The sequence below is a fragment of the Rhea pennata genome, chromosome 1 (assembly GCF_028389875.1).
Source record: "Rhea pennata isolate bPtePen1 chromosome 1, bPtePen1.pri, whole genome shotgun sequence".
Lineage (NCBI taxonomy): Eukaryota > Metazoa > Chordata > Aves > Rheiformes > Rheidae > Rhea > Rhea pennata.
Window position 1 is genome coordinate 208,388,241 of NC_084663.1, and position 13,773 is coordinate 208,402,013.

Here is a 13,773-nt window from a genome sequence, read left to right on the forward strand (position 1 = left end):
GTGCCCTCTGCCAGCTCCCTCATTTCAGCCACTGCACAACCATCTGCTCTGGGCTCCAAGACAGTGATAGCTAAGGGCTGTAATCTAACAGCACTCATCAGATAGCTCCTGAAGGCCTTACCATCATCAGTGAGGTTCATAAGTGTTGGAAACATGAGGCGGCCAGACCACAGGAGAGGAGCGTTCTTGGCATCCATCTTGCTCACAGCCTCCTCTCCTCTCACTAACCAGCTGTCCCTTCTTAGGCTGCTGCCTCCTCCCTGCAAGGTAGCTCCTCAAGAGCAAAGCAGTTGCCAGGGCAGCCCCCATGACATGGTTCCCAAAGGCCTTGCAGCAAAGAACGAGCAGGTGAGTGGAGTGGGGCTAGGCAACAGGGGTGCCACTAGGACACAGCCAAGCCCACTGTTACCCGCTCCCATGTGTCACAAGAGAGGCTGCAGCCTTCCGGGCCGCAAACCCAGTCAATCTCTGCATCCTTGTTTTGGGGGTTGCCCCAGCTGTTTTGGGGAGCTGCCCCCCCCTCCTTGCAGTGCCTTCCTCTGGCCACGAGGTGACAGCATGCTCTCCAGCTGTTCTGTTGCCCAAGCTGCTCCCAGAGGACACCAGGAGGCACAGGCCCCTCAGCTCCTCTGTCTCAGGACTTATTTGGGCCTGCCACGTACACACATCCTATGCACATATTGCATGTGCTCATTGCATTTCTGTTTCTTGAAATTCCATCCATCTCATTCTGAGATCACTTCTGGCAGCACAAGCACTGTCATGGGCACAGCAGGAAAGCTTAATGGAATTCTCTGATTCTACAAAGTGCCACCTAGGTCACACCAAAGGGTCCCAACCACTCACCCCATCCACAGCTCATAACCAACCATGGCTTCCGACTAACACCAGTTGCTGCCCCTCTAGAAACACACAGCTTGGAAATGTGTGTTTCACATCCCCGGGTATCCGGAGCAGGAGCAGGACACCCCATTGCTGTGGTTCCTCTGCCTGTTCCATGGCCTTCTGGAAAGGTACCCACTGAACCTTGACAATGAAGTTGCTTTTTCTTTCCGAAAGGGCTCTTCCAGAAATTGCTCTGCTCTCCTCAGTTTTACTTTTCATTTCTGCAAGAATCAGGGTGACAGCATAATCACCTGTAGCTGCAGCTTTTCAGGCAAAGCAAAACACAGCTTGTGCTTTCAATAGAGATGCTCTCACACAGGAGCTATCATTCAAGAGCATGGAAGGCATGACAGCAGGGTTTAGTCATGTTCAAGACAGACCCCCCTTCCAACAGTCTTTTTTTTTCCTAAGCAAGTCAGCAGGAAGGGCTTCAGCTCTCAGTCTTTGAAGCCAACAGGAAGAATGCCTCCACAGCCATTGGCTTGCGAGTAAACCCTCATTTTTCTGTTAGACAAAAGAGACTTCCAAAAAGCAGCTTTTATGCTGTGAGAGCAGCTTACTGGTCAAGCTAACAGAGGAAAAAAGTGAATCCAAAACAAGAAAAGAGAATGCACAGAAGAGCAGCACCATTGCCTCACCAAAGCGCCTGATTTCAGGACAGTGAGCCTGGACTCCCCGGGCATGCTCTTACCACAACTAGTAGTGGATAAGGACATCTTTAAACAACTAAGGAAAGTCTCTGAATCATAGGCTATCCTTTTCATCAGGGACTTCAACCTCCACAATGTCTGCTGAAAGAGAAACACTGTGGGACAGAAGCAGTTAAGGAGATTTCTGGAGTATGTCAGGTACTGGACTGGACAATCAGGGGTGACACACAGCTGGATCTGCTGTTCACTACCAATGAAGAACTGGTTGGGAATGCAATAATCAATGACACCCCTGTCTGTACAGCCCATGAGATAATGGACTTCAAGATCTTGAGGGAGTGAGGAAGGAGCACAGACCCTGGATTTCAAGTGAGTAGAGAGCAGCTTGTTCAGGGAAGAGACAGCTGAGATCATACAAGAAGCAGCTTTGAAGGCCCAAAGAGTTTAAGGAGGCTGGCAGCTCCTTTAAGGACAACATCCTCCATGCACAGGAATGATTCATCCTGGCACCCAAGAAAGACAAGCAAATGTTTCTGGAGTCCAGCTAGTTAAAAAGGTCATTCTTGGCAGAGTTCCACGGGAAAAAAGGTGGTATACAAGACATGGAAGCAGGGATGGGCAGCAAAAGTGGAAGTTACCAAAACTGACCAGGAATGGAGCTTCATCATTTTATGAGAGAAATTCTAGAACATTGTAGTCAACAGTAGACCCCAAGCCCAGCTGGCAGCACAAGCCAGGGAGGGGACCAGCATGTGCACAGCAAGAGCTCTCAATGGAAATGCTCTGCTGGCTTTTAGCAGGCCACACAGAAATGTCCCGACCACTCACTCTGTGCAGCTCATAAGCAACCATCACCGCCTACTGTCCCTGTTTGTTGTTCCTCCACGGCCAGACAGCCTGGGCGAGTGTATTTCACTTCAAGGGGGCTTCAGGCCATGGCCTCAGCAGCCAAGGGGAAGAATACTTCTGCTGCTTTGGGCTTTGCAGGGTAAGACCTCCCTCTTCATGTACAAAAAGAGATGCACATGGAGCAACTTTAACTCTCAGAGAGCATTTCTGGTGAAGATAACACAGTGCATCTGAAGCCCACCTGGGGTGAGGTAAAGCTGAATGTCTGTGCTGTTTCGAACTGCTTGCCCTACCTGGGCCCGCCCTCTCTCATTCCTTTCCCTCCAAGCCTGGTACTCCATCCACATAGGCTCTTCCTCCCTTTCCTTCTTGAGCCTCTCCTCTCTTGGGACCCTCACAGACTGTGGGTTCGGTTTGGGGCCTGGCCTTCAAAGACTGCTTGCGCTCCCCTTCTCCTCCCTTCTTTGTGGAGCTTCCCTGTGGTGGGTCAGATGAGTTCTTTGGATCCTGAGCAGAAGGAGGATTCATACACATGAGCTTGCAGAACAGTCAAACTTCCTTTATTGCTATAAAGGGCTCTTCAGCTTAGAACAGCAAATGTTATAGCAGATTTCGGCACAGAGAGTGACTCACCGCCTTTGCCCAATGGAGCCACCTTCCAGCATGTTTTCCCTGGAGTCCTTGAGTGAGGGCATCCCCAACACCAGCTGGGGTGCCAATCCAACAGGCAAGCTGCAGATCAGGGTCCACATCTTTCAGTGATCTGTCCTGTTTTAACAGCCTGTGGACTACCTCACTTCATCTCGCAGTGGGTCTCCAGTCTATCATGCCCATACACACTATCTCTGCAGTTTAAACCATCCAGTCACAACATTTCCTATATTTCCTGTTGTTGAGCAAGTCTGTGGTGTCACTCATATGCAGCACCTTCCTTGAACTAGTTCCTTTGGGTTCACTCTGTTTTTTGTGGGTTTTTTTTTTTTTTTTTTTTTTTTTTTTTTGTGTGTGCGGGGAGCTAAGGGGAGGGCAATGTTTGAGGGCATCTGCAGGTCCCTGCCAGGCCTGTGTCTTAGTTCTGCATTGTACAGTATTTGGAGCTGTGATGCACCCAGGACTTTGCTCTCTGTGGATCAACCCCAGCATGACCCTGTTTTGGAGGCTACACCATCTCTGAATCTGTTCTTGCCTATGCAGGGGGTCTCTATCCCCTCACACAGAGCCAACAACCTGCAAACACACAAGAGGAGGAGTTTCTCCCATGGCTTGCGTTCACCACCTGGCTGGCTGCATCAGTAGCACAAGGCACATCTCTGCAGGAACTACCTCTTATCTCTTCTCTGTGCTCAGACCCATGAGGATGCCACAAGCCCGAGCCCTATCACTCAGTTGCAGCACCAGCCTCCCTAGGCCAAGCTCAGGCACCCAGATCCAGAGCCTCCCACCAAAGAAGAGAGGGAGGAATCTAGTCCGCTGCCACACCCTGAACTCTGCTCTCTGCAGAACCAGTGAGTAGGTTCCTTTGCAGTTACAGAGAAGGAGAAAACAACTCCAGCCTTCTGCAGCCAACATCTGCTCCCTGACACATGCTTGCATGGATCTGGCCTTGGAGCTTCCTTCTGAGAAATGCTCTTTGTGGAACAGCCCACATGCCGGAAATGGCAGCAGTTCCCTTTCTTGCAGTCTTTTTGCAATTCATTGAAGGCAAAGAGCATAGGCAGCACAAACTGGATGGGCAAACCCTCTCCCCAGGGCAGACCCCGAACACCAAGGTTGCCTGAGTCCAGGGGAGGGAGCTTCAAGCCATGACCTCCAACTAGACTGCACCTCTGATCACAACCCTCTGAGGTCTGCCTTTCAGCCAGTTCTCAACTCACCTCACCGTCCACTCATCTAGTCCACACTTCCAAAAGGCTAAGTAGCATGTACTGCAGGAAAGCTTATATATCAACAGGATTTAAGCACATCCTTAAAAATACATGTATACTATCTTTCCCAAAAGAGTTCCAACCTGATAAAACAGGTGGTCTAATTATACAGTAGATACCTACCATCTACTTAATAAAGCAATAGTCACAGAAAAATAAAAGTTTTATTTTGTAATTATAAACTAATTTGCCTCAGCACTGCTCTTAAAGTGAACAGTTCAAGGATCTCTGAAGCAGCACATGCAGAAGCCTCTGATTCGATGCCTTCAGTGAATTTCAGAAAAGTTAATTAATTACAGTACGTAAAAACTTGTATGGAGAGCAAAAATCTAATCTTGACATCTGCTGGACAGAAGGTATCAGTGCTTGGAAATGGAAGCAAGGTGCATTTTATAACAGCAAAGAAAAATAAACTTTGGAACATCTGACTAAGAGCTGCAGCAAATTCTTCATCACTGGGAAATTTTATGCAAGGCTTGTGATTAGCACCACCAAGGCACCTAATGGTTTGTGTTACATAAGTGGTCTCATAGATTAGTGCAGTGGTTCCTGTCAGCTTTTCAGTCCAAGAACAGAGCCTTTTTGTCCATGTATGACTTAGTTTGTTTATCATATGAAGCAAGTACCATAAAAATCACAGTATTCATCCTGCATGGTGTAACAGGTTGCAAATCGTTTCTGGCGAGGACTGCAACGGACAGAGAGAAATTGCAGGTTAAGGATGAGATTTTGATTTTCACTACCAGATAACGAAAGCAAGCCGCTCAACTGAATCACACTTTTTCCCAAAAGAAACCTGAGCTCCCACCTAAATTTCGAACATTTGCAGTAAACCGACGGTGTGCAGGATTCAGAGTGAACCACTTGAGGGCTCCAGAGGACTTTCATCTGTAGAACTTGCCTGGCTAAGACTGTCCTGTCAGTGGTACAGCATATTTTGCCAGAGATTTAAACAGGGCATGGATTATTTTTTATTGCTCAATCCTGTACAGGAAAAATCTCCTGTAGGTGTAGAATTTAACAAAATCTGAAATTGCTATGTGGCTGCCCTACGGGACTCATTAACAAGTCAAAGAGATTAGATCTCAGGAAGAACACAAGTTGAATATTGTGGGACTTTGAGTTGCTGTGTATTTTGTATTTTGTGTTCTAATTTGAAGTGAGGGTATTTATAAGCTTCATGTCTACAGCTGATGATATTGGATTTCTCTGTTTTGCTCTCCATTTTTTTTCCTCTGGAACAGAAAATGGCCTTTACTCCTAAGTTCATCCTTTCCTTTAAAAAAATCATGAGGCAATTTGAAACTAGTGATAAAAGTAGTATAAATATACAAGGGAAAGATATTAATATGGCAATATTAATATCTCTTTCAAGCCCAGAAAGGATCACTGTGGCATCCTAATGGGAGACTGAGCCTAGCACTGACTGATAGGAAAAACCTTCACTTTTCTTTGTGTTTAGTTAGTCATCCCTCTCCTCTTGTTTAACTAAATGGCATCTTATTTGTAATTCCAGCTGGTATGGATTTAGTCAGGGAGAGGAGCTTTTCCCGTAGGATAACACAGTCTTCCTTGCTTGAGAAGGCCAATCTCACCTCAAAGCTGGGGTCTTGTTTGGAGCACCCTGCGCCACAGTGGGCTGCATCACCAGCGGTTCCCCAGCTTTGCAGTGCCAACACTCACCGAGACTGGACGTTCAGCAAAGGGGATCTGATAACCACAGGGTCTCTGAGTAATACAGCAGTAAAAAATGTGTCAGGGCAATATTCATCTGCCCAAACTTCTGCTTAAGCCCTTGTGCCTCATGTTTATTGTCAGCTGATGCTAGACCTTAAGAGCCATCTAGCCAAAAAGACATATTAAGCACAGTTTTGGGTGAGATTCAGGCTATCTAGCCATCACCTTTGTGCCTGCTGGGCATGTTCTTGCAAACAGCTACCCCATATCAAACCTCCACCCTTTAAGCCATTTTCTGAGGCATCTTAGTCACAAGCCTTGACTTAATGTGCAAATCTGAGACATTTCTTTTGCTAGCACTTCAAGGATATGCTTGACCTTTCAGTCCTGAAAAGAAAATATTGGTAAAATCAGTAACTAATGACTGACTTTGAATCACTTGTCCCAGATAGGTGGATAAAAAAAGAAGCTAAAGGTCTAGCTATTAAACAGAAAGGAATGGTTTTCATTTTCTTCACAGAGCAGCTTGGTCATTAAAATACCTAAAATGTAGTAATTGATTTATATTCAATTACTTGAGTGCATAGAAGCAATTACAGCTAATCTTTAAAGCCTAGTTCCACTGTGAAATGTAACTATGCAAAAAAGCGATTACTTACTAGTTATCCATTGATGAAAAAATGGTGTTAGGAAGATGGAATTTCCCTTTTGTTTAGAATTTCCACCCAGTTTTACCTATTTGATACCTTCATTGTGTATACTCAGAGCAATAGGCATGTTTACTTTGGACCTAATGAATTCAGCTGTCAAACCACTGACAAGGAAGAGATTGCTGGAGCAGGAGGGACTTTATCCACAAAAAAATTTATAAAATTGTAGACACTATCTGATAACATTCAGAAAGAGATTTACCTGAGTCCATCTTAACTCAGAGTCACCCCGAAATCATATAGTCAGTGATCAGAAGAGTAAATTGTATTTTCTGTAAACCCTATAGATTTGCTTTGGGAATCTCTTGAGAAGCAATTCACTAGTTCAGTATGAACCTTGCTTTTAACTGTTTTTTTTTTTTTTTTTAAGAGTGTTTTTCAAGGTGGGCACTAGTTTTTGAAAATGTCACTCTCAGTTTTAATTGAGTCTACATCTTACTACATACAGCTACTATCATGAAGGCCTTAACGCAGCTGCATCCCTAAAGAAACACTAGAGATAACTTATAGTTTCAGCAGATCAAAGAGACATAGGAAGAGAAGGAAATATTATTATGCATGTCACAGTAACAGAGGATTCAGGATAGCTCTCAAGGCCACCCTGAAGTGTTGTCTCAGCCTGAACCCAGAGTAGACACCTGAACATACTCATGCCCTGTCTGCTACAGATCCCTGTGCTTTGGCTCTACCTAGGAAGGTCTCAGCAGAAGAGCTGACCCAGCAGATGTAGGCAGCATTGGATTCAGTTCACATAAATTCCTTCTTTATTTTATAGTGTAACAGAGACCATCTCATGTTTGACAGTTAAGAAAATGAGGAAGGAGGCAAAGCCTTGGCCACTGTCTCTTCTGTGCTGCTAACTCGAGCCCAGACACTTCTGTCTCAGATGTGAATTCTTTACATTTGAAGACTGTCTTGGCAACATCAGATTAAAAATAACTCACTGTGTTTTCTCCACTGTGCAGGCACATAGAGGGCTCGAGCAGTGGGCCTGTATCTTTTATAAAGCTGAACAAAATGAATCAGTAATGATTACACCGAGCTTCTACTCAAGAAATAGAAAGTAGCCGTGTTGCCTGTCTGCGGCTAACTCATAAAGATTGTTGTCACCCAGTATCCTAGGTTTAACTCACTGTTTATATCTAGGTCTTTGTACACTGCCCATCCTCATACTAGGGCTTCCTCAGCAGCACATTAAAATAAACACGTTTGTTCAAACAGCGTGGCGTGCTGGTGGGCCAGCTCAGGAAGGTGACTGGTGGAAGATGCCCACTCAGCCACAAATTGAAGGTGTGCAGTATCCTACAGGATGCCCTGAGCAAATGGCAGAGAAGTTGTTTACCTGACTGCTAATGGGAGAGGTAAAGTCTGTCAGTCTTCCCATTACCACTCCCCAGCCTGGTGGGGAGTCACGGGAATAATTTTTTGTAAGAGTTTCTACTGCTGTGCTGTTTTAGGCAGGGGATCTGTTACTTGTTGCAGTAGGTGGACTAGCCATACGAATTTCTGGATGAGAAATGGCACGCTAGTTATCTCATTGCCTTAGGACAGACTGGTTTGGTAGTAGTGCACCCCAAACTATAGTTGAAGATGGACTTGGGCTATGATCACAGGCAGGAGTAATTAAGGCAGAACGGGCAAACGGGGACAGTTACCTCTTAATCTACCTCAGCAGGATTTGTCAAAATTACTTATCAGAACCCTAAAACAGAGTAGCAATTAAATGCTGCATACTAAGACCAGGGAATGACCATTTAAAATACCAGTATGAGACATCCTGACACACACAACATGCACTTGCAGGGGCACCAGAGCATGGTACTATAAAGCTTGAATCTCACTCTCCTTTTCTTTTCACAAATCAATCCATATTTTCACACAGGTCCAACACTGTCAGGGGAGAGTTGGACATGGAGGGAGGGCAGAGTAAAGAGTGTGGCTTCAGCTGCCTCTCAGGGGTCACGGAGATCTAATAGAGATCCCCATCTCAGAGAAGGAGAGGTGAGGAATGTCTGCATCCTTTTTACTAATGTTGTTCGTACAACTACATCAGATCATCAAAGATGACTCATTATCACTGATGGTGATACTGTTATTAGAGCAATCCCAAGCTCAGGTCATTAAAAAGTTAGTTTCAAAAGCCCATCCAAAAAATGAGAGAATCTTTCTATTTCCCTGAAGAGGCTTTGGGAAAGGCCCAGAGTGTTTAAATCACAGAATACTGAAATGTAGTAGTGGCTATTTGCTGTGAACCCTTTGTTACTCATCAGTACATCATCATTAAAGAAAGGTAGACTCCCTCACCTGAAAAGAGAGCAAAGGTTTCTTGTTCTTCAACACGTCCTTTATCATCTTTGACTACATATGAAATATTGTACAGAGTTGTATATGTCTTTCCACCAAAGACTCCAATAAGATCAGATAATATGGGTAAAATACACCAGCAACAAAATGGAATACAATTTATCTGGGGAACTGGATGAAGACTTTGTTAAATTAAATATTTTGATAGTCTGGCATTGATTGAAGTAACTAGAACCCACTTTCATTCACTTCTTCTTTTAAGGAAAAAAAAAAAAGTTTAAAAGGCTCAGCTTTAGTTCTTATGGACCAACTCCTTATAAAAGTGCACCAGATAAACCAAAACATGCTGTTCAGTTACAGTATCTTTTATTCTTACAGATGCTCAAGATGACACTTTCAGGGTTGCACTGGAGAAAGCGATTTTCCAAAGAACATTTGTGACTGAGGCTTTTACGCAACATTTTATGTGCCTAAATGATGAAAGTGGGGAAAACCCCAGCGACAAAAAGAGCCCCCCGCACACGAAGAGCATGGAAGCTCCAGCTCCAGCAGGTGGCATCCCTCGGTCTGGAAAAGAAGCCATCGCCTCCTCCCCAGGGGGTGCAGCAGGGCCCGCCGCACTCTGTAGAAGTTGCACACAAGGTCTTTGTTGGCTCTCGTTGTGGGAAAAACTGTTTAGATGAACCTAGCCTCTGTGAGCTTGCCTCTAGTGTCAGCAGACTGTCCCTACTAGGTACTCTTCAAATACATCTCGCAGAAGTATAGTGGTACTTCAATGAACACTGATGGGTTTGTTTTTTTTCTTTTTTTTCTGTGTAAGCTCCTGTAAATGAAAAATTCCCATTTAAGGCCTTGGACCTTTCACCAGAGTACAGACTAAATTGGAGGTGAAGCAAGACATCTGCAGCCCTTCCTCACTCAGCCTTACTCCTGGCACAAGGAGCCTGCCCCAGCTTTGGTTATGTCCGCAGAAGACCCCTTCCAGCCTGGGCAGCGGCTGGACCAAGCTGTGATGCTGCTTTTATACCAGCCCCACTCCACCGACTTCCACAAAACTGCTTCTCCCACCGATATGAGAGCAATTCCAGTCCCAAAAGACTCATTCTGTGCTTCTGCACACCTTTACAAGGTGGTGGATCACCCTTTACAAGGCAGCAGAGCACCCCACTAATGAAAAACAGCACTGGGTCAGATTTGTGGCACATTACAGCTGCTTTGAATAAAAGGGTCTGGCCTGTGCAGAACCAAACCGCTCAGTGTTGCTAACGGTACACAGTCTTTTCCAGAGTCTCTTCCTGGAGACCTGTTAGACTTTTTTTCAGGCAAAATCACACTGAAGTCAGTGAGACACTTGACCGACAGCAAGGTCACCTCGGCAATCAAGACTGTATCCCAGGTTAATATAAAATTGCATATTGAGCTTGTGAAACAAATTGCTCAGCAAAACAGTGAGAACAGGTTGTTTTTCTCTTAACTGAGAAATTAAAGCCTGCCCCTGCGTTATTCTTGCATTATAAACTCCCCACCCTGGTCGCTCAGAGTGCTGAAAGCATGCAGCCTTCATGAGCATGGCTCAGGTGAGAAAGCTGGGTGATAAAGTATCGTTACACTAGATGCCTTAGCACAAAACCATCGATCTGAAATACCCCGAGCAGCTGTCAATACGTGCTGCAGATCCACATGCTTGAAGCAGTAACTAGACAAAAGAAAAGAAAAAAAACTTACCAACTGAAATAATCCTGAAGTCACGTCCTGTCTAGATAATCTAAAACTTAGTTAGGCATACACTACACTTGGACCTGGCAATACACTCCTTACAAATGCAAAACTCCCACTCTATTCACTGGGAGATTTGCCAAAGCGAGGAACGCAGGAATGAGTTCACAAAGTAGGACATTGTACAGTCCTCTAAATGAACAGTGGGTCAGGATTAACCTAATTTGTAGCTACCTTGGCTGGACTCGCTGCCCATTGTCCCTCACACATGAGCTCTTTAAGCTTAGTTAAATAAACGACAGCAAAATTATACTTCAAAAGTGCATTTCCGTAACAACATAACAGCTCGGCAGTGTTCAGCTATTAGACGACTGTGGCTGTTTGTCAGTCGTGGCTCCCTTCTGTACCGCTTGTGGAGCGCCTGGGGAACCTCGGGAGCAAAGATGCAGCGTAAGCTACAGCTTTTGTTGTCTAAGAGCAAAATTAAGCCAATCACGGAAAGAATTATGTCATGGTTTATTTCCAAAATACCTTTTATCCCCTCTCCACACAGCTCAATTTCTTGACGCTAACTTTCTTAAATCTGAGTTCATCAACGGAAAAAAAAAGTGTTTCCTTTCTTACATTTCTTTTAAACGATAGAAGGCACAAGGATTTGTTGTCGCCACAGGCAAAAGCTCAACACTTGTCCATATGGGAATCCCGTTTTAAAAACAAACAATCCAATTGGGATTGGCCGGAAGCCAGAGTGCAGGATTGCCTTTTAAGCCTTGCGTCTCAATAGGAAACCTCGGAGTAATTTGATCTGTTTTCATAAACGTAACCATTTTCATCCATTGCCTTTGTAGCGTATTACCAGCCCCGTCTTTCTAGTAAGTAAAAGAAACAGCCAGTACAAACGAAGGCAAGAAAACACGAACAGCCGGCCATCACGGGTAAAACACAGCATCTGAAAAGATTTAGGGAAAAAAACAAAAAGACAATAACCGCTGGCCTGTCTTAACTTCTGCCAAGAAACGATTACAGAGGATGAAGACATGGGGGGAAACGCTAGCACACTGCCGTCCAACAGTAGCACTCATCACAGAGCTTGAATCTATTGTGTAGCTTTATTTTATAGGACCTATCATAGACTCTTTTACATAACTTAAATGATTATCAGATAATCTCCTGTACACAACGACACCGAGCCGCATCGCCTTCCACGCTGTGACACGTTCCTGAAAGAAATCCAGCAAGAGTCTGCAGGAATCGCACTGCTGGAGTTGCTACAGCACACCTCGTCCAGAACTTAACGCCGCCGATTAACGTATTTGTCACTGTAAATTGCTGCTCGCAACATCCTGCGAGACACTGTTAAATTTCAGGATTTGGTAGCAGCGGGGTGTGTGTTTGTTGGTTTTTTTTTTTAGTTTTGCTCCACTTCATATTTTTTTTCCTTTTTCCCCTCAGTTTTGCGTCCCCGGCTGGAAGCCCGCCGGCGCCGCGGGCCGCCGCAGCAGCTGCCTCGACGCCTCCGGCGGGCGGCGGGGAGCTGCCCCCGCGGCCGGGTGCCGGGCAGGGAAGCCGCGCGGGCCCGGCCCGGCCCGGCCCGGCCCGAGGCGCCGCCGCGCGCAGGCCCTACAGGCCCGAGTAGGCCGCGCGGTGGTAGCCGTAGTCGTAGGGCAGCTGCGGCGGCAGCGGGCACTCGGGGAAGAAGGGGCCGAAGGCGGCGGCCAGGTGCCCGCCGGGCTCCTCGGCGGCGGCGGCGGCGGCGGGGGGCGGCTCGGCGGGCGCGTAGAGCGGCGGCGCGGCGGCGGCGGGCAGCGGGCGCAGCGCCTCGGGCGGCGCCTTCTTGGGCGGGCTCCAGGGCGGCTCGGGGTAGAGCAGCGCGCCGAGCAGCGCCTGCGGGGCGCCGGGCAGCGCCGCCGCCGCCGCCTCGTAGAGGCCGGGCTCGAGGCCGAGCTCGGCGGGCAGACGGCCGGCAAAGGCGGCGTCGGGCGCGGCGCCGTGCTCGGGCAGCAGCGCGCCGTACTCGGCGCCCAGCAGCTCCAGGAACTCGGCCGCCTCGGCGCCGCCGCCCTTCTCCGCCTCCCTGGCGCCCGGCGGCGGCGGCGGCGGCGGCAGCGGCGGGGCGCGGGCGGCGGCGGGCAGCGCCGGCTCCGTGAAGAAGGAGGGCGGCAGGTTGCGGTCCCGCAGCGGCACCTTCCGCCCGCCGCCGCCGCCGCCCTCGGCGCCGCCGCCCGCCGCGCCCCGCCGCGCCCCGCCGCCCGCCTGGTGCAGCGAGTCGAAGAGCGCGGCGAGGCTGCGGCTCTGCAGGCTGCTGCCCGCCTGCGAGGCCTCCCGGCGCGCCGCCGCCTTGGCGGGGCAGGGCGCGGCGGGCGGCGGGCGGCCGCGGGCGGGCTCGGGCGCCGCGGCGGCGGCGGCGGCGGCGGCGGCGGCGGGGGGCGGCGCGGCGATGATGCCGGTGCAGCGCTTGATCTGCTTCTGCAGGTACTTCCTGTGGTTCACCTTCCGCTTGGACTTCCCGGGCTTGTCCAGCGCCAGCTTGATGTTGCTGGAGGCCGAGTCCATGAAGCTGAGGAGGTCGCGGGCGGCCTCCTTCAAGTCCGCCGCGTCGCCGCCGCCCTCGTAGCCCTTCTCCAGGTCGGCGTAGCCCAGGAGGCCGCCGCCGGCCGGGAAGCAGAGGGAGAGCAGGTGGTGGGGGCTCAGCAGCGCGGCTGGCGCGGCCATGGCCGGCGGCGCGGCGCCGCCCGCGCCGAGCTCCGCAGGGCTGCGCGGGGCCGCGGCGGCGGCGGGGAAAAGGCGGCGGGCGGAGGAGGAGGAGGAGGAGGAGGGAGGAGGGCTCAGGCGCGGGGCTGGCCCGGCCCGGCCCGGCCCTCTCCGCCTCCCCGCCGGGCATCGGGGGTGGCGTGACGCCCTCCGCTCCCCGCCGCTCCGCTGCCCCGCGCCCGGCCGGGGGCGGGCGAGGGGGCACCGGCCCCCGGGGAAGGTACCGGATCCCCCCCCCGGGGCAGGTACCGACCCCCCGGGGCAGGTACCAGATCCGCCCGGGGCAGGTACCCACCCCGCGGGGCA

At 49.1% G+C, this 13,773-nt stretch overlaps 1 protein-coding gene across 1 annotated transcript; it reads right to left on the minus strand.

The window, feature by feature from the left end:
* Positions 1 to 12,316: 12,316 nt before the first annotated feature.
* On the minus strand, positions 12,317 to 13,456 carry FAM181B (family with sequence similarity 181 member B). Its single transcript, XM_062578077.1, has one exon. The coding sequence runs from the start codon at positions 13,426 to 13,428 to the stop codon at positions 12,337 to 12,339; it is 1,092 nt and encodes a 363-aa protein (XP_062434061.1). The 5' UTR covers positions 13,429 to 13,456; the 3' UTR covers positions 12,317 to 12,336.
* Positions 13,457 to 13,773: the final 317 nt, after the last annotated feature.

Bases quoted from the DNA above. Each gene is read 5' to 3' on its own strand.
- FAM181B (XM_062578077.1), bottom strand. From the start codon at position 13,428: ATGGCCGCGCCAGCCGCGCTGCTGAGCCCCCACCACCTGCTCTCCCTC.